We start from the raw sequence: 21,853 nt of genomic DNA, 5'->3' as shown, positions 1-21,853 counted from the left end.
CATGCTGCATCGCAAAGCATTAGCCAGCAAGAAACTTTCCGAGGACCTTAATAACACATTAGAAACTGTCATTAAAGTTGTAAACTTTATAAAGGCTCGCCTCACTAACAACAGACTTGTTGCCCAGCTGTGTGAGGATGAAGCGCACCAGACGCTATTATTGCACACAGAGGTGCGCGGGCTGTCCCGTGGAAAAGTGCTTGTGCGTTTCATAGAACTGCAAGAAAAAATAAAGGAATTTTTGCAAGATCACAATCCACAGCTGTGCGAGCAACTTACTGATGCGTTTTGGATCAAAACAGCATACCTGGCAGACACATTCACTTTGTACAACGAGACAAACAAGCGGATGCAGGGACCAGAATCGAACATTGTGCACTGTAATGACGCTCTGGATGCTTTTGTGCGTAAACTGGAGTACAGATCTGGAAAAATGTCAAAAGGAGACTTGCAACAGTTTCCGCTGCTCATGAAACAGTCCGGGGGTACTGTGCGTGCGTCTTAACGCGCGGAGTTTACGCGGCACATGAACCTGCTGCAGGAGGAAATGAATTCCCGATTTGCTGATGTTGATGAGTACTTATCAGAGGAAGCGTGGGTGGTCGATCCCTACACCTCAAGCCTTGAGGACGTGGAATACATCGGTTGTGAAGATGAGCTTGCCGACCTCCAAGCTGATTCGGTGTCAAGGAAATATTTCCAGGAGAACGGATACAAAAAATTTTGGATTGTGAAAGGACACGCTGTTGCACCGAAGCTGGCCATGCATGCAATACGGAGGGTTATTCTTCCATTCAGCACCACATACCTGTCTGAGACGGCCTTCAGTGCGCTCGTCACAATAAAGACAAAGGCCCGTAACGGGCTCGATGTCCACCAGGATTTCAGGCTTGCAGTCACAAACGTCACACCTGACATTCCTTCTCTCGTCACAGATATGCAAGCCCAAGGAGGTCATTAGATTATTAACAAGATGATAAAGTCAAAACAGGAAACCCTTTTTTACTTTGAAACATATTCGTTTTGTTACAAAGAGTAAATTTTGTCACTGTCTCTTTTACAGCCATTTATCAAAAGTTCTGCAAAGGTGCAAACATGTTTTAAATTATTATTATTGTTCTTATTTTGAAGTAAATGTGGATGTGTGTAAAATAGCATCTAATTCAGTTGCTGAATGAAAAAGAACTGGTTATTGACTAATAACGGATTTATTAAGCCAGTAATCATTGTTTTGTTTTCTTTTGGTAGACATATGCCTGCAGGGCTTTGTTTGGAGTTTTAAGGAAGTTTTGTTTTTTAACCAAAACTTAGACATTTTCCATGTTAAAGTTTCTAACGCAAATATTACAATTCATGTTCATTTCTGAAAACAATGCATCCCTTTTTCCCCATATGGGTGGGTGGGGGGTGGGGGGGGGGGCTCAGCCTTTCTTGGATGCAAGTAGGGAGGGCTCTGAGGAAAAAGGTTGGGAACCACTGCTCTACACATCCCATGTTAAAATGTATATGTAGTGATAAATGTAGTGTGGATAAACTAAACATTTTAAGGAGTAAATGCATCTCAGGACCTTTGTGCATGAGTTAGGGTAAAATCGACTGTAAGATTGACAAGCAGGTTGGAGCAGCATCAGCAGAAATGCAGATGTTATTCAGGTCTGCAGCTGATCTTATGGCCATGAGGTTTGGGTAGTTACTGTAAGAACGAGATCGTAGCCCAAAGGGAGGTGCATTTCAGGCAGCTCTTTTAGATGCTGCTGGATGCTTTCCTTTGGAGCATGGGTGTCAAACTCAAGGCCTGGGGGCCAAATCCGGCCCGTGCTACAGTTATGCCTGGCCCACAAGAGAAGATCATATTCTTAAAATAACTGGCCCTAAAATAAGAGGTCTGCAGATTTCCTCCAGTATGAAAATGTAAACCTAACCTTAATGATATCAAATATCATTAAGTCATAAAAATGTGAAAAATATAAAGAGTAAAAAAAAATGTGGGAAATTCATTTGTGTTTTTATTTCATTTTTTCAATTTTGCATTGCACAATTATAACTTCTGTCTATTAATTGGACTTTTATCTTATGTTTTGACCATTTACATTTATCCTTTGGACTTTTAGCTTATATTTAGGCTTTTTTAATTTATCATTCTGAATTTTTATCTCATATTTTGACATTTTCAGTTTATTATTTTGACTTTTTATCCCATATTTTGACCTTTTACATTTATTATTCGGACTACTATCTTATATTTAGGCTTTTTCAATTCATTATTTTGATTTTTTATCTCATAATTTGACTTTGTCAAGTTATTATTTTGACTTCTGTCTAATATTTTGGCTTTCTTATTTATAACTTACTTTTTTATCTTATATTTTGACCTTTTAGGTTCACAATTTTAAATTTTAAGTCATATTTAGGCCTTAAAAACATGACTGTGACTTTCTTTTTTTATATTTTTGCCTTTTAAAAGCATGATCTTAACATCTAATTTTGTGTTTTGACCTTTTGCATTGTTAATTTTGACTTTTTATCTCAGATTTTGAGCCATTTAACTTATCATTTTGACTTTTTAAACCTTAAAATCATTTATCATCAGTGCTTGTGTTTTCCCCATAATGAATTATTGGCAAAAATGAGGTGGACATTTTTGTTTAATGTGGACCCTTTTAGGCCCTGGTTAGACCTTAATTCAGAATCTGGCCCTTTCTGAGATTGAGTTTGACACCCCTGCTTTGGAGTTTTTCCTGCCAACTGAGAGGGACTCCAAGGCCAGCTCTGCATAATGTACCCATCTGACCTGGGAGCACCTAAAAACCCCTTTGAGGATCTATAAACCTGACTGTGCAGACTCTTTTAGTCCACTGCCTCCACAACCTCCAGATAAATGCTAGAAAATGGATCAATAGATGGTACAAACATGACAGAAACGCTAAACTAGCAGTGTCTGATAGGGAGGGACTCACTTGGGCAGGTAGCGAGTAACAGTAATGATCTTGTCTTTGAGGCAGACTTTATGGAAGGTGCGGCCCATACTGAGCCAGTACACATTCTCCTCCTCCGCTCGACGCAGAGACACAAGACCTGCAGAGAAAAAACACAGACAGAGGCCATGATTCTGAGGATGGACACAGGAGTCTACATGTCAGACAATGAATACTAATATGCTGTTTGCTCTCTGTGAATTAGTACAAAAAAATTTATTTAATGCTCCAGGTTTTCTGTGAAGGTGAAATAGAATTCTTAAATTGAGTATCCCATACCGTATTTAGTACCCCATGAATCAGAGACATGTTAGATAAAGTCACAGATAGGAAAGGCATCTGACAATAAATAAATAAATTAACCTTCCTTCAGCATTCATACTAGGAGCTCAGGTATGGGGGCATCTGCAGGTTCATATCAACCCTGGTCCTGTACTAGTCTGGCCTCCTGATGGCCAGCCTCCATCTGGTGGACCAAAGACTGACTTTTACCCGTATGCTCAGATACTGTGAGCGCCACATCACCTTGGCCAGTGAACCCATTGCCCTGTGTGCAAGGTCAAGTTTATCTCATCCCTGATGGATTACACTGCCATGGTAGGTGGACTGGGTTATGGCAGTAGTGTCCCTGGCCCTGGAGCCTTGGGGTGCAGGGTTTGTACCTCTACGCCCTTAAACTACATTACATGTAAACACCTGTGAATGAAAGCTCTGTTTAGAGTGAGTACTCCTGACGCCGATGCGTGTCACATGAAGGTGGCAGTGCAATGCCCCCGTGACCTTTGCTGCTGGATGAGGAGGAAATCCCCGTCCAGCAAATGTGGATCAAGTAGGTGGTGCTGAGGTTCCGTTGACCAGTTCTCAACTGTTCTGGTTCAACCTGGACCTTTCCAGGTTCAGGATCAGTTCAATCCTCTCTAATACATTTCAGATGTATGGCTTTCACCGCACAGTGTGAAGGAGATTCTGACTCAAATTTAAATAGTTAATTTACAGTAAAGTCAGTCATTATACGAGTGTCAGTGGGAGTGGATATGTCTCTTGGTAGAATTTGTAAATAAAGATGGTCGGACCAATGATTGGATGAATGGAGGCTATGCATACAGGTACATGGTTCTTCCAGGTTGCAGTCCTAAGCAGTAAGTGTCAGGTGTAAGTTCATGACATCTGTTTTTTCTGGTTTCCCATGTTAGAGAATGTAAACTGCTGTGAGAAGATTTCACAGTAGTTTTGGAAACAGCACACTAACAAATACAACCAAGCGACACGTCTCTAACTGGAGTTTCTAGTGAGATCATGCTATAATGGGGCGTGGGTGGAGCTGGGAGGCAGAAAGCACCACCAATGGCAGAGGATAACTGTGTTACATTTAGGGCCGTCAGACGTTTAAAGTTTTCAACTGTAGTTAAACTCAGTATATACTGTTATCCCTTTAGGTAGATCTGAGATCATGATATGAACAGAATAAGTAGCTTGTTCTGGATTAAAAGGAAAATAAGGGAAATGTAAAGGTAAATGTTTAATATCACAAGGTGTAGATGATTTTTGATTTGTCCTCTAAACTGTCTGAGAGTTTTTAAAGTGAAGTGAGACATTAAGGAGCAATGAAGGACTTATTTTACATCACTGTGGCTGCAGAGAGACGCTGGAGTATCATTTCAGCGCACTTTTACCAAAGTGCGCTGAAATGGACAAAGAAGCATGCATTTATCCAACGAAAAATAAATGCACTTATTATGGACCTGAACTGCATTGAGATTAATGCAGGGGTGTCAAACTCAATCACAGCTGGGGCTGGATTCTGGATTCAGGCCTAACAGGGTCACCTTTTTAACCAGAAACTGTTAACCTCATTTCACAGGTAATAAAATATATATATATATATATATATATATATCTATAAAAGCACTGATAATCAATGACTTTGACATTTAAAAAGCTATAAAGATAAGTTTAAAGGCTCACAATCTGAGAAAAGTACATTTATTAGTTCTAAAAGGCCAAAACATGAAATTGAAATTGCAAATTAATGTTTTTGAAGGCAAAAATATTAGAAAGAAAGTCAAAATCATGAGTTTAAAAGGTCAAAATATGAAATTAAATTTTTAATCATGAAACTAAAAGTCAAAATATGATTGAAAATTTTAAATTGTGAGTCTAAAAGGTCAAACTATGGGATTATGAAGTCAAAGTTTGGAGTTGAAAATATGAGGTATAAAACAAAATAATTGGTTAAAAGGGTCAAAATATCACTTAAAAATTAGAATTATGAATCTTTAAGCTCAAAATATTACACGAGAAGTCAAAATTATGAGTTGAAATGCTTAAAGTATGGGGGGGTTACGTGACCATGGCTGACTGAAGGCTGTGTCTTTGTGGGGCTCCTGCTCCTGTCCGACTATTTTCCGTTTAAAAGTTCATTCTTAAGTCTGTTTTTTCTTCCTGGTGATGCTCTATTATGGCCTCTAAACCATGGTCACAGTCTCTGAGAGAAAGACCAGCCAATTTAAGGCAAACAACTCAATCGAAGATCACCGACCACGCGCCGCTAGCAACAATAGCATCTAGCCCAACCACCACGGAAGCTGACGGTATGGACATGTCCGAGCTAGTGCGGGAAGTGACTCAAAATATAAGTGAAGTCATGGAGCAGAAGCTGTCTAAACTCTCAGAAGCTTTGGAGAAAATTGCCAGTAGCTTGGAGGGACAGTCTAAACGCATCACCGAAGCAGAACAGCGGGTCTCATCCGTGGAAGACCAGGTCGCTGCTCTTGAACTACGTTTAGCACAAATGGAGAACAAGCAGGCGACCATGTCCGAACAGCTAGACGACGCGGAGAACCGAAGCAGACGTGACAACCTACGAATCCTTAACCTGAAGGAGGGTTCGGAAGGCGAGAACCCAATTCAGTTTTTTGAAACCTGGCTGCCATCGCTGCTCGGCCTGTCTCCTGCTAAAGGACGGATAAAGCTGGACCGGGCACACCGTACTGCAGGACCGAGGAGTGACCACCCCCGCCCGGTGATCATCAAGCTTCACAACTCCCGGGACAAACCGCGAATCCTTTCGGCCGTAAGGAGGATGGGAAATCTGGAGCATGGGGGATCCCGCATCTTAATCCACCAGGATCTCTCTACTGCGGTGCGGCTGAAACGCCGATCTTTCAACAGTGTTGTACAAAAACTCATTGACAAGAAAATACGATTCAGGATGCTGTTTCCTGCCAGGCTTGCAGTGCAACACAACGGAACGGAGCGCAGTTTCATCACCGCCGAAGAGGCTCTGGACTTTTTGGACAAGCTTAACTGGATATAACTACCGGTGAGATATGACTTAGATACATGAGAGAAACGATGTTGCAAGTATACCGGCTGACAGTTACTTTGGATGTTATTGAAGTTTCCATCTGATTGTAACTTAGGGCTGGTTTCATTTTCCTGGGGTTTTTTTTTTAGCAGCCACTTTGCTGAAGTCTTAAGCCCGTTTTGAACATCATTAGCGATTATTTGGTGCAGATTTCTAGTTTCTGTATTTTGTCAGATATTTTTTATTGCTCTAAATATAGGGGGAAAATAGTTTTTCATAGGCATTGGATATTTATGCCTTTTGTTGCTTACATATTAAAGGTCTACCCATTGCCTTATATTTCATTTTGAACAGTACAGCAGCATGCCATTTCCACTTATATAGTTTTCCTTTTTTTCCCCTTGGAATTAGAATATGGAAAGAATGTAATTCTGTGCAGCACTTTGGTTTGAGGATATGTTCAAGATGGTCTGGGTGATATCTCATACTCGTCACTTGATGCCCTGGTTATGCATGCTTAAGGGGCCATATTTAGGTTTTGCAGAATGAACATAGGTTGTTAATGTTTTTTTTAGGGCAGGTGTGGGGGCTCTGGGGAGGACCTTTGGTTTTTCTTCATTTCTTTTTCCCTGTGGTGCCCTCTCCTCGGTAATGATCTCCTTTGGAGTCGTGTCCCTCTGTAATACCCAGTGGGTGTTTCTTTGCTTACTGTTTGGATGTTTGTCTCTCTTGACATGTCTGGTTGGGATCTCAGGGGTTTTGGTTCCTTTTTGTGTTCTGTTGTCGTTCGGGGACGGTTTTTATTCACATGACAGCACAATTTACTGGTTTTTATTTTCTAGATTTACGTATAACAGAGCTCTAGCGTGGTGTATTTTGAAGTACGTGGTATTTTTATCACTAGTAAGATGAGTGTTACTAAAGTAGTCGTTTGGAACATTAGGGGAGTCAACAATGTAGTTAAGAGACGCAAAATTCTTTCATCACTCAAAAAAGAGGGGACCCATCTGGCTTTTTTACAAGAAACGCATTTAAATGACCTTGAGCATTTGAAGCTGAGAAGAGACTGGGTGGGCCAAGTTTTTCATTCTTCCTTCAACTCCAGAAGCAGAGGGGTTGCAATCCTGTTGCATAAGAGACTGCCCTTTACACTAGATAAATGTATAAAGGACTCTGAAGGTAGATATGTATTAATCTCAGGCTTTTTATACGGTGAAAAGCTTACTTTGGGATGTATTTACTCACCTAATACCTACGAAAACTGTTTTTATTCTAAACTACTGGCTGACTTATCCTCTATTATCTCACCTCTTGTTATTATTGGTGGAGATTTCAACTCCTGCTTGGAACCAGAGTTAGACCATAGTCCTCTTAAATCCTCACGCCCATCTAAAATGGCTTTAGCTACTCGAGAGCTCTGTAATGACCTTAATTTATTTGATACATGGAGGATTATGCACCCAAAAGTGAAAGACTACACGTTTTTTCCCCGTCCACATAATTCGCTGTCAAGAATTGACTATATTTTTTCCTCAAGGCAAGCACTGGACAGGGTTAGTTCTTGTAATATAAAATCAATGACCATTTCAGATCATTCACTAATTAACTTAGAACTCACACCTCCTTATTTTGACCCCTCTACAAGACACTGGAGGCTCCAACCATCCTTGCTCAGTAACCCTAAGTTTCTTACTCTCTTAGAGGAAGAACTGACATTATTTTTTTCCATTAATGACACTCCTGATGTTTCAGCTTCCACACTTTGGGAAGCAGCTAAAGCATATATAAGAGCAGTAGCCATATCTTTCACTTCAGCAAAAAGAAAGGAAGCGCTCAAACAACAACTAGAGCTTGAATCTCAGATTGCTGACCTGGAGAGGGTATATAATCACTCACTCTCCGGATCAGTTCTGAAGAAGCTAGATGCTGCCCGCTCAGCCCTTGATAATCTTCTTACCAATAAAGCAGAAATGGCCATTTTTTATGCTAAGCACCGTCTTTTTGAATCCGCTAATAAGCCGGGAAGACTTCTGGCCCGTTTGGCAAAAGGTAGGGTGGACTCCAATATAATACCTTCACTAAAAGATGACAGGGGGGTTAAACACTTTGAAACTAAACATATGGTTAACATTATGAAACTCTTTTACCAAAAATTATATTCTCCTGAATGCCATGATTCTGCCAGTGACAGGGCCAGTTTTCTAGATCATTTAAATTTGCCGACTCCAAAGGCAGAGGGCAGAGAAGATCTATGTGGTCCAGTCACTAAGGAGGAGGTGTTAAATACAATTAAATTCTTACCAAATGGGAAAGCCCCAGGCCCTGATGGGTTCTGCCCTGAATTTTATAAGAAAATGGCTAAAATAATAGTGGATCCACTCACTAGAATGTATACAGAATCTTTTCAACAGGGAACTTTACCCCAGACACTTAACCTTGCCAATATTTCTCTTATATTAAAGAAGAATAAGCCCTCAGATTGTTGCTCTTCATATAGACCAATTAGCTTGATAGGAGTGGATTGTAAATTGCTGTCAAAACTTCTTGCCAGGAGGTTGGAGGTCCACCTCCCAGCCTTGATAAAACGCGATCAAACAGGATTCATAAAAATAGGTTTTCACACTCAAAGCGTTAGCGCCTTTTAAATGTAATACAATATGCTCGCTCTACTCAAGAAAGAATCCTATGTGTAGCTCTGGACGCAGCTAAAGCATTTGACAGGGTGGAGTTTGACTATCTTTTTGATGTGCTTGAAAGATTCGGACTTGGACCTGATTTTATTAAATGGGTGAGACTGCTTTATAGTGCCCCAGTGGCAAGAGTGTTGGTTAATGGCTGTGCCTCTGACGCCTTTAAACTGGGACGAGGAACGGCAGGGATGCCCCCTGTCCGCTTCTCTTCGCATTGGCTATCGAACCGCTTGCAGAGGCTGTAAGGTGCTCTAAAGATATCTCTGGTGTATGTCTTGCTGGAACTGTGCATAAGCTAGCCCTATATGCGGATGATGTCATCCTCTTTATGACTCAGCCTGAAATGTCTATTCCTGCCCTTGTTAAAATTATAGATGCATTTGGCAGCTTTTCTGGTTATAGAATTAATTATGACAAATCTGAGGCCTTGCCTTTGGGAGACTTTGGGGACAAAAGTACCTTGTTGAACTTTCCATTTAAGTGGTCTGACTCTGGCTTTACATACTTAAGTGTCAGGGTCTCAGCCGATTTAGGCAGTCTGTTTAAAATGAATTTTCTTCCCATTATTTCTGCCATTAAAAGTGATCTTCTTAGGTGGTATGACCTCCCTCTCTCGGTTTGGTAGAGTCAGTTTAATTAAAATGAACATTCTCCCAAGAATCCTGTACCCAATGCAAATGCTCCCACTGAGGATCAATAAATCAGTTTTCACTGACATTGATAAAGCTATTTTGAAATTTATCTGGCATGGGAAAAAATCACGTCTCAGTCTTAAAACACTGAAATTGCCAAGAGAGAGAGGTGGTTTGTCAATTCCGGACTTAACTTTTTATAATTGGTCATGCCACATGCGCATAGTGTCAGATTGGCTGAGACATTTTCTTGATCCCAAGCAGGAGACCCATGTTGATACCTGGCACTGCCCCTCTTTATCTTTAATTGGTCTCATCACAAATAAATTATCTCTTCTTCCAGCTGAGGTACAAAGCAGCCCAATTTTAATGAATACAATCAAAACCTGGGAGAGGATTGTTAAATTTATTCAGAGAAAGGGGTCCTCATCTGTTTTACAACCTATCATCCACAACCCGGCCTTCCCTCCAGGTTTGGGTGCAAATATTTTCCTACACTGGTATGATTGTGGTGTTAGGACTGTTGGAGATTTGTTTGAAGCTGATAAGTTATTATCATTTGAACAAGTCAGAAACAAATATAACATACCCTCTAAACATTTTTACGGTTATTTACAGGTGAGACATTTCATCAGCAGCCTTGACCTACCTGAAACTTTGCCTAAAGCTTCTGACATTGATTCATTTTTGTTACAATTTTGCCTCAATAAAAAATTCATATCCCATGCCTATAGGAAGTTACAGTCTCTCAAGACATTGAACATCAACAAAACTAAACGTTTATGGGAGAGGGACCTTGGGATTGAGTTTGGGGAGCAGGCTTGGTCTGATGCTGTAGAGTCCGTAGGGAAAACTTTTTTGTGCAACAGGATATCAGAAAGTCAGTACAGAATCCTTCACAGATTGCAACGTACACCCCAATCCCTTAATACCTTTTATCCTGAGTTGTCTCCCTTTGCATAAAGTGTAAGAAAGAGGTCGGTTCTTACATTCATTGTATCTGGAGCTGTTCTGAGGTATATGATTTTTGGGTAAAAGTTTCACAGGAATTAAATCTTATTTTTGGTAAGACAATACAGGTAAATTCCAGTTTGTTTCTTTTAAACATAGCAAGTGAGAAACTCTGTTTGACAAATGTCCAACATAAACTTTTGAGCAAGCTTACTGTCTTGGCAAGAAGATGTGTTTTATTTCAGTGGATTAAATCCAGACCTCCAACTATCAGTCAGTGGCATGGAGAAATTCTTAAAGTTTTGCCGATGGAACGTTTAAGTTCAAGGTTGAAGGGAAATGAGAAGTCTTTTGACAAGCTTTGGGGGCCCTTTCTTGACTATCTTCCAGACTGCATCACAGACTTAATAAAGAAGGGATGTTGTGATGTAAACTGGCGCCCCTCATGTACTCTTCAAAATCCTTGAGGTTCTCTAATGTGTATCTTATTTTAATATTAGGTTATTTTATTGTGCTTTATTACCTTTCCTGCTTTGTGGATTCATTGAACCACATTTGATATCCAATTACAGTGATATAGAAATGTCTACGTGGAACCGCCTGTACTAGTACATCATGCTTGTTATAGGGATATTTTGACCATTTCGTTTTATTTTGTATGTATTGTCTGATCCCACTTGGTTTATACTCTGCTTATTTCAGTACTTATTGTCATGTGTTTTTCGTTTTCTTTTTTCTTTTCGGTTTTCCTCCTTTTTTCCTCTTAAATGTTCAAAATTCAATAAAACATGTTAAAAAAAAAAAAAAGAAATGCTTAAAGTATGAAATTAAAAGCCAGATTCCTAAGTTTGAGTCCTGATTGTGAGATGTGAAATTGAAAATGTGAAATTAAAACACAAATTAATTTATTTTTGCACATTTCTGACTTCTTATCTAAATATTTTTACTCCTTACTTTTTCAGATTTGATGACTTAACAAGGATCTCTTAAATCATCAGGATAAGTTCACATTTTTATACTTGAGGAAATCTGCAGACCTCAGACTGATGGACCAGTTAGAACAGAAATATCAGATCATCTTGTGGGCTGGATTGAACTGTTCCCTGGGTCTTGAGTTTGACACCTGTGGATTAATGCATTAATACTGACAGCCCTACACTTGCATCACAAAAAAACAAAATATAATCAATGAAAAGCAACAGTATAGTAACCTCCAGTAGCAGTTCCTGCTTCCTTATATCGTCTTTGAGGCCGCCAGTGTTTGGATAGCAATGATAAACATGTTATCCTGTTACAACGACAAAATTAAGGATTTTTCTTTGGCTTTGAAAACAGTCGGAAATATTTCAGGTAAGCAGTAACTCAATAAAAACAAAAGTAGTTTTCTAATCAGTTTAGACATTTTAGTTCTCCATATTTCACATTTAGGGAGGGGTGGCATTGCTGAAACAAATACACAAGGCTGTATGAAAAACAGAGTGTAAAATAACAGTTATCACCCCCTTACCTGAGATTTCAGTGAGTACGGTAGAATACTGGTAAATCTATAAACACACTAGTAGGTTGTTTCCACTAAGCGGTCCGGCTCAGTTCGGCGTGGAACGCAAGCCTTTTTTTTTCATTTCCATAGGAAAGAGTCCCAAAAAAATGACCCGTACCGTCCCACTTGTCGGCACTCTTCCGTAGGGGTACCAATCTTACCTATCTGTCCCAAAAAGGAGGAGCTACACACAACAATAGGGGGTTGGACTGATGCCACATCAGCGAGCGACTCAGCTGCTCGGCTCTGCGCTGCAAAACATGCAGGTCTCTGTGAGGAGCAGCAAAAACGGGAGAAAAACAGACTAATATCTGCTTAAACCTGGGATATCTGGACTCATCAAAGATCCAAACTGTTTCCTAGTCTGTGGATATTGATATCTGACCACTAAGGAAGAGTATTGGGGCCACTGAAAAAAAAAAATTTTGAGATGAAAATTTTTTGTCACTTGTGAGAAAAAAGTCAGAATTCTGAGATTAAAGTCAGAATTCTGAGTTTAAAGTCAGAATCCTGACTTTATTCTTCAAATGAAAAAAAAGTCTCAAATTTTTTTTTCAGAATTCTGAGATTAAAGTCAGAATTCTGACTTTAATCTCAGAGTTCTGACTTTTTTCTCAGAATTCTGACTTTTTTCTCAGAATTCAGACTTTAATCTCAGAATTCTGACTTTTTTCTCAGATTTCTGACTTTAAACTCAGAATTCTGACTTTAATCTCAGAATTCTGACTTTTTTCTCACAAGTGAAAAAAAAAAATTCGTCTCAAATTTTTTTTTTTTTTCAGTGGCCCTAATACTCTTCCGTAGACCACAAATCAAGTTTCCTGGTGTTTATCTGGTCCTGATTTTCAGAACACAAAGCAGAGCCTGAAGGCTCACATCAGCCTGATCCAGCTGCGATGGATGTGAAACTAAATTAATGCTGAAGTTTGGTGAATACGAAGCCTTAGAACAGATGATTCTCTGTACTGTAACTAGTTATTAATCTACTTCTTACGGTAGGTAACCTGTGAAAACATCGCTCTGTGGTTGTTGAACGTGTTTGTAAAACTTCAGGCTTCATCCTATTTTAAAACCAGATCAGCGCACCCAGGATTTCTGACTTAATCTAGTTTGATTTTAACACCAGCTGAACTTTAACCTTATTTTTAGTGTGGTGAATTCTCACAGTACAGCTCTAAACTTTTATATTTTGTCATAAAAACTGTTATAGACTGAATATATTCACATATTAATGTACAGTTGTGACTCAAACCGTCTCTGTTCACGTATTCCATCAGCTGAGGATCTGTACTGACAGATGTTAACATCATGAAGATGTAGTTATTTTTTAAAAAAGCACTTTCAGCTGAAATAAAGCTTTCTGTCACTCATCCTTTCTAGAACTCAGCGGCTGGATCAGCAGACTCTCGCTGCATGTGTGCATGCTTTTACCGCCCACCCACCAAGTGAGGGCACGGGTGTCTGTGGAAATGCAAACTATTTTGGAGTTTAGTGTACCAAACCGTACTGAATCAAACCGGACCCCCTGATGGAAACACAGATATAAAAACAACTGTTTACCTCTTGAGTAGTGAGGGCTGCTGCCAAGTGGAGTTGTCACAGAGGGTTGTGGTTTCCTGCTGTTGGATTGGACGATGATCTGGTAACCCTGCATCAACCTCTGACAGATAAACTCCTCAAACACCTGAGAAGCACTCATCACCGGGGCTTCATCTTCCCGCCTAGGAACGAGACGGAAACAAAAACAAGGATAGACCGGTATCAGTTAAAGCTGGAGCTAAATGCTTGTCAGGAGTCCTTGGAGAGCTGATTGGCTGTTATTCCTCCTCCTTAAATTCTCTGATTAGTGGAACCTGGAGCATTTTTATCATCTGAGTGTTCTGACCATTTTTATGATTTTTAAATCATGTTGTATGTTTGAAGCAGGTTTTTTTCTCTTTTATTTGTTGTTTCATGTTACATCTGTTCTGAAATGTTGTGTATCATAATGGTTATCAGTTTTTTTACTGGGTTTAACACAAATCTACCTGCAGGTAGTGACAAAGTAAGCTAATGTAAACAGCATTCTGTTTATTCTCTGACTACGTACAGGACATAAACCCTGTTTAGAGCCAGTTTGAAAGCGAGCGTTGGTTACCTCTCGAGGTCACTGTGCGGCAGCAGGTCATAGCAACCCTCAGTGTAGTCGTTCTGCAGCACCTGCCGGTCTGGGAAGTAGTCAGTGGTGAGGGGCAGGCAGGCTGGTGTGGTCAGGGACTTCCAATCTACCCCAACTGTGCAGCAGAAGCTGGGCACTGTCGGGGGCGCAGATATCAGCAGGGCTTCAGGAGCACACCCACCGTACAGTCAAACACACACACACAGAAAAATCCCCACAACAAAGAGAAATGCATGTACCAGCAGGAGAGGGGTACATGTGTGTGGGGGGTGGATATGAAAGAAAAGAAAAAAATAGTGGGGTGATGTTAATGGAAAGAAGAGAGACAGGAAACAGGGAAGAGAAAAGGAGGGAAAGAAAAAACAAGTTAGGTGTTACTCCTACTAGCTCTGTCAGTGCAGAAGGTGATTCCAGTGGAGCCTGCTGCTGTGAAACAGTGATCAAACCATGCTGATTCTGGCCTTGCCACAGTCAAACCGTGTCCTAAGCTCAGCAGAGACGTGAACTATTCATCGGCTGAAAGCAGAGCAATTACGGCATGCAACATACAAATGTGAGAAAACATGAAACAATATTTCTAGCAAGATCAAATAATTGACAAAAACATTCGACAACAATCAAGGATATTAAGCTATGCATTCCACCATGCAGACATTAGATCCTAACACAAACACGTGAGGCAGGTCATGTGACAGAAAAAGCAAAAGCTAATTAACCAAGACCGCTGACTTTAACTGATTGCAGTCTTGACATAATCTTAGAGAATCTATGGAATATTTCTTCATTTGAAATCAGATCAAAAAAAAGGAGGCGTGGCACAGGAAAGAAAGTGTCTGACAGAGGGAGAGAGAAAAGTGGGAGTGGGGGCTTAAACACATTCAGGACAGTGGTTATACCTCAGACCAGGGGTCTGTCCTATAGGTCTTTCAGCTTAGGAAGGTTCCCAACTGAGTGAAACAACAACTTTAGTGTTGGCCATGTTTGAATGCTCTAACTGATCAGGAAAGGAGCCTCACTGCTTCCTTTATTCTCTGGTAGAGAGGAAAGGACTCACGAGGCATTCTGGGAACTTTTGGGATGGACCCAGGCTTTATAAGGCCATTTAGAGTTTTTCATGGCCCAGGAGAGGCTGACCCTGTCAGTGGGGTGTGCTAGCAATAGAATGAATATCATAAAGGGAAACTAACATGCAGTTTATGCCAGATTCTGACTGTTCCAGTCATCAGACCGGGTTAAGTCTTATCAATCTTCTATTATCCATTTAGCCTCAGTTTCCTGTTCTTAGCAGCCAGGAGTGGCCGTCGTTGTGGTCTTCTCCTGCTGAAGACCACAGCGTTGTGTCCAGAGATGCTCTTTATACCTCAGAGAAGTGTCACTCATGTGATATCTGTTCTTTTCTGGAACATTCTCAGTAAACCCTCAGAAGACTGCTGAGTGGGACAAACCCACCAGACCAATGACCTGTTCAGAGTCACCCCAGTCACCCTTCTCCCCATTCTGGAGCTCAGCGTGAACTTCAGCGGACTGTCTCCACCGTGTCAACTAAACTAAACGGTTGCTGTCCTGTGATTGGTTAATCCAGTGTTACTCAACATGTGGCTCTTTGGTGAGGATTTGTGACTCTTTTATGTCTAAATTTGAAATATTATTCCCCTGGAAAACCATAAAAAAGGGAAAGTTTGACCTCAGAATTATCAACTGCAATTTGTTTCTCACACTTCTACAGCAGGCTTGAATTGTCAAACTTAATAGTCAACCTTTATTTTTTTGTCTGTATATTTCCATTACCCAATTTTTGGAACTTTTTTCCACTTTTTCACATTTCTGCGCACCATTTTGGTGCTTTTTACCAAAGTTAGTTATTTTTCACTTATTTTTGCCCTCATTCTTGCTAATTTTAGTTACTTTTCACTCATTTTCACCCACCTTTTTGCTACTTCTTGCCAATTTAGTTATTTTTCACTCATTTTCACCCACCTTTTTCCTACTTCTTGCCAATTTTAGTTATTTTGCACTCATTTTCACCCACCTTTTTGCTACTTCTTGCCAATTTAGTTATTTTTCACTCATTTTCACCCACCTTTTTGCTATTTCTTGCCAATTTTAGTTATTTTGCACTCATTTTCACCCACCTTTTTTCTACTCCTTGCCAATTTTAGTTATTTTGCACTCATTTTCACCCACCTTTTTGCTACTCCTTGCCAATTTTAGTTTTTTTTCCACTCATTTTCACCCACCTTTTTGCTACTTCTTGCCAATTTAGTTATTTTTCACTCATTTTCACCCACCTTTTTGCTATTTCTTGCCAATTTTAGTTATTTTGCACTCATTTTCACCCACCTTTTTTCTACTCCTTGCCAATTTAGTTATTTTTCACTCATTTTCACCCAACTTTTTGCTACTTCTTGCCAATTTAGTTATTTTGCACTCATTTTCACCCACCTTTTTGCTACTCCTTGCCAATTTAGTGACTTTGCACTCATTTTCACCCAACTTTTTGCTACTTCTTGCCAATTTAGTGACTTTGCACTCATTTTCACCCACCTTTTTGCTACTTCTTGCCAATTTATTTTTTTCACTCATTCTCACCCATCTTTTCGCAGCCTCTTGCCAATTTTAGTTATTTTTCACTCATTTTCACCCACCTTTTTGCTACTTCTTGCCAATTTTAGTCATTTTGCACTCTTTTTCACCCGACTTTTTGCTACTTCTTGCCAATTTAGTTATCTTTCACTCATTTTCACCCACCTTTTTGCTACTTCTTGCCAATTTTAATTATTTTGCACTCATTTTCACCCACCTTTTTGCTACTTCTTGCCAATTTAGTTATTTTTCACTCATTTTCACCCACTTTTTTGCTATTTCTTGCCAATTTTAGTTGTTTTGCACTCATTTTCACCCACCTTTTTGCTACTCCTTGCCAATTTTTGTTATTTTGCACTGATTTTCACCCACCTTTTTGCTACTCCTTGCCAATTTTAGATATTTTTCACTCATTTTCACCCACCTTTTTGCTACTACTTGCCAATTTAGTTATTTTCACTCATTTTCACCCACCTTTTTGCTATTTCTTGCCAATTTTAGTTATTTTGCACTCATTTTCACCCACCTTTTTTCTACTCCTTGCCAATTTAGTTATTTTGCACTCATTTTCACCCACCTTTTTTCTACTCCTTGCCAATTTAGTTATTTTTCACTCATTTTCACCCAACTTTTTGCTACTTCTTGCCAATTTAGTTATTTTGCACTCATTTTCACCCACCTTTTTGCTACTTCTTGCCAATTTAGTTATTTTTCACTCATTTTCACCCACCTTTTTGCTACTCCTTGCCAATTTTAGTTATTTTGCACTCATTTTCACCCACCTTTTTGCTACCCCTTGCCAATTTAGTTATTTTTCACTCATTTTCACCCAACTTTTTGCTACTTCTTGCCAATTTAGTTATTTTGCACTCATTTTCACCCACCTTTTTGCTACTTCTTGCCAATTTAGTTATTTTGCACTCATTTTCACCCACCTTTTTGCTACTTCTTGCCAATTTAGTTATTTTTCACTCATTTTCACCCACCTTTTTGCTACTCCTTGCCAATTTTAGTTATTTTGCACTCATTTTCACCCACCTTGTTGCTACCCCTTGCCAATTTAGTTATTTTTCACTCATTTTCACCCAACTTTTTGCTACTTCTTGCCAATTTAGTGACTTTGCACTCATTTTCACCCACCTTTTTGCTACTTCTTGCCAATTTAGTTATTTTGCACTCATTTTCACCCACCTTTTTGCTACTTCTTGCCAATTTAAGTTATTTTTCACTCATTTTCACCCACCTTTTTGCTTCTTCTTGCCAATTTGGTTATTTTTCACCCATTTTCACCCACCTTTTTGCTACTTCTTGCCAATTTTAGTCATTTTGCACTCATTTTCACCCACCTTCTTGCTACTTCTTGCCAATTTAGTTATTTTTCACCCATTTTCACCCACCTTTTTGCTACTTCTTGCCAATTTAGTTATTTTTCACTCATTTTCACTCAACTTTTTGCTACTTCTTGCCAATTTAGTTATTTTTCACTCATTTTCAATCACCTTTTTGCTACTTCTTGCCAATTTAGTTATTTTTCACTCATTTTCACCCACCTTTTTGCTACTTCTTGCCAATTTAAGTTATTTTTCACTCATTTTCACCCACCTTTTTGCTTCTTCTTGCCAATTTAGTTACTTTGCACTCATTTTCACCCGACTTTTTGCTACTTCTTGCCAATTTTAGTTATTTTTTTCACTCATTCTCACCCACCTTTTTGCTGCCTCTTGCCATTTTACTTATTTTGTTATTTTTCACCCACCTTTTTGCTGCTTCTTGCCAATTTAGTTTTTTTTTCACTCATTTTCACCCAACTTTTTGCTACTTCTTGCCAATTTAAGTTATTTTTCACTCATTTTCACCCACCTTTTTGCTTCTTCTTGCCAATTTAGTTACTTTGCACTCATTTTCACCCGACTTTTTGCTACTTCTTGCCAATTTGTTATTTTTTTCACTCATTCTCACCCACCTTTTTGCTGCCTCTTGCCATTTTACTTATTTTGTTATTTTTCACCCACCTTTTTGCTGCTTCTTGCCAATTTAGTTTTTTTTTCACTCATTTTCACCCAACTTTTTGCTACTTCTTGCCAATTTAAGTTATTTTTCACTCATTTTCACCCACCTTTTTGCTTCTTCTTGCCAATTTAGTTATTTTTCACCCATTTTCACCCACCTTTTTGCTACTTCTTGCCAATTTTAGTTATTTTTCACCCACTTTCACCCGACTTTTTGCTACTTCTTGCCAATTTAGTTATCTTTTACTCATTTTCACCCACCTTTTTGCTACTCCTTGCCAATTTAGTTATTTTTCACTCATTTTCACCCACCTTTTTGCTACTCCTTGCCAATTTGGTTATTTTTCACTCATTTTCACCCACCTTTTTGCTACTCCTTGCCAATTCTTAGTCATTTTGCACTATTTTCACCCACCTTTTTGCTACTCCTTGCCAATTTAGTTATTTTTCACTCATTTTCACCCACCTTTTTGCTACTTCTTGCCAATTTGGTTATTTTGCACTCATTTTCACACACCTTTTTGCTACTCCTTGCCAATTTTTAGTCATTTTGCACTATTTTCACCCACCTTTTTGCTACTCCTTGCCAATTTAGTTATTTTTCACTCATTTTCACCCAACTTTTTGCTACTTCTTGCCAATTTGGTTATTTTTCACTCATTTTCACCCAACTTTTTGCTTCTTCTTGCCAATTTAGTTACTTTGCACTCATTTTCACCCACCTTTTTGCTACTTCTTGCCAATTTGTTATTTTTTTCACTCATTCTCACCCACCTTTTTGCTGCCTCTTGCCATTTTACTTATTTTGCACTCATTTTCACCCACCTTTTTGCTGCTTCTTGCCAATTTAGTTTTTTTTTCACTCATTTTCACCCAACTTTTTGCTACTTCTTGCCAATTTAGTGACTTTGCACTCATTTTCACCCACCTTTTTGCTACTTCTTGCCAATTTAGTTATTTTTTCACTCATTCTCACCCATCTTTTCGCAGCCTCTTGCCAATTTTAGTTATTTTTCACTCATTTTCACCCACCTTTTTGCTACTTCTTGCCAATTTTAGTTATTTTGCACTCATTTTCACCCACCTTTTTGCTACCCCTTGCCAATTTGTTGTTTTTTTCACTCATTTTCACCCACCTTCTTGCCAATTTTAGTTAATTTTCACACATTTTCACCTCACCTTTTTTATTTTTTATTATTTTTCATTTTCACCCTTTTCACCTTCTTGCCAATTTTAGTTATTTTTTCAGTCATTTTCACCTCACCTTTTAGCCAATTTTAGTTATTTTTCACTCATTTTCACCCACCTTTTGCTACTTCTGCCAATTTTAGTTATTTTGCACTCATTTTCACCCACCTTTTGCTACTTCTTGCCAATTTTAGTTATTTTTCACTCATTTTCACCCACCTTTTTGCTACTTCTTGCCAATTTTAGTTATTTTGCACTCATTTTCACCCACCTTTTTTCTACTCCTTGCCAATTTAGTTATTTTTCACTCATTTTAACCCACCTTTTTTCTTCTTCTTGCCAATTTATTAATTTTTAACTCAATTTAACCAAACATTTTTCCTACTTCTTGCCAATTTTAGTTATTTTTCACCCATTTTCACCCGACTTTTTGCTACTTCTTGCCAATTTAGTTATCTTTTACTCATTTTCACCCACCTTTTTGCTACTTCTTGCCATTTTACTTATTTTGCACTCATTTTCACCCACCTTCTTGCTACTTCTTGCCAATTTTAGTTATTTTTCACTCATTTTCACACACCTTTTTGCTACTTCTTGCCAATTTTAGTTATTTTTCACCCATTTTCACCCACCTTTGCTACTTCTTGCCAATTTAGTTACTTTGCACTCATTTTCACCCACCTTTTGCTACTTCTTGCCAATTTAGTTATTTTTCACTCATTTTCACCCACCTTTTGCTGCCTCTTGCCATTTTACTTATTTTTCACTCATTTTCACCCACCTTTTGCTACTTCTTGCCAATTTAGTTATTTTTCACTCATTTTCACCCAACTTTTGCTTCTTCTTGCCAATTTAGTTACTTTGCACTCATTTTCACCCACCTTTTTGCTACTTCTTGCCAATTTGTTAATTTTTTCACTCATTTTCACCCAACTTTTTGCTGCCTCATGCCATTTTACTTATTTTGCACTCATTTTCACCCACGTTCTTGCCAATTTTAGTTATTTTTCACTCATTCCCACCCACCTTTTTGCTACTTCTTGCCAATTTGTTGTTTTTTTCAGTCATTTTCACCCACCTTGTTGCAAATATTAGTTATTTTTTCACTCATTTTCGCTCACCTTTTAGCCAATTTTAGTTATTATTCAGTCATTTTCCTTCACCTTTTAGCCAATTTTAGTTATTATTCAGTCATTTTCCCTCACCTTTTAGCCAATTTTAGATATTTTTCACTCATTTTCACCCAACTTTTTCCTACTTCTGCCAATTTTAGTTATTTTGCACTCATTTTCACCCACCTTTTTGCTACTTCTTGCCAATTTAGTTATTTTTCACTCATTTTCACCCACCTTTTTGCTATTTCTTGCCAATTTTAGTTATTTTTCACTCATTTTCACCCACCTTTTTGCTTCTTCTTGCCAATTTAGTTATTTTTCACTCATTTTCACCCAACTTTTTGCTACTTCTTGCCAATTTAAGTTATTTTTCACTCATTTTCACCCACCTTTTTGCTTCTTCTTGCCAATTTAGTTATTTTTCACCCATTTTCACCCACCTTTTTGCTACTTCTTGCCAATTTTAGTTATTTTTCACCCACTTTCACCCGACTTTTTGCTACTTCTTGCCAATTTAGTTATCTTTTACTCATTTTCACCCACCTTTTTGCTACTCCTTGCCAATTTAGTTATTTTTCACTCATTTTCACCCACCTTTTTGCTACTTCTTGCCAATTTGGTTATTTTGCACTCATTTTCACCCACCTTTTTGCTACTTCTTGCCAATTTAAGTTATTTTTCACTCATTTTCACACACCTTTTCCT

The 21,853-nt window shown here is 38.7% G+C and overlaps 1 protein-coding gene across 4 annotated transcripts in view; it reads right to left on the bottom strand.

Moving 5' to 3' along the window:
* The window catches only part of depdc5 (DEP domain containing 5, GATOR1 subcomplex subunit), an 81,506-nt gene that overhangs the window by 17,498 nt on the left and 42,155 nt on the right, over nt 1-21,853 (bottom strand). For 3 of the 4 annotated variants that reach the window (XM_041803215.1, XM_041803212.1, XM_041803216.1), the window contains exons 26-28: nt 14,233-14,416; nt 13,656-13,816; nt 2,958-3,075 (exon numbers count right to left, since the gene is read on the bottom strand). In XM_041803215.1, coding sequence (XP_041659149.1) covers nt 2,958-3,075; nt 13,656-13,816; nt 14,233-14,416 — 463 coding nt within the window. The remainder of the gene's footprint in view (nt 1-2,957; nt 3,076-13,655; nt 13,817-14,232; nt 14,417-21,853) is intronic. The other variant, XM_041803214.1, reaches the window with a different exon arrangement.

Source organism: Cheilinus undulatus, linkage group 13 (genome assembly GCF_018320785.1).
Source record: "Cheilinus undulatus linkage group 13, ASM1832078v1, whole genome shotgun sequence".
NCBI lineage: Eukaryota > Metazoa > Chordata > Actinopteri > Labriformes > Labridae > Cheilinus > Cheilinus undulatus.
The sequence above is the reverse complement of the archived record's forward strand: the minus strand, read 5'-3'. Positions and strand labels throughout refer to the sequence as shown.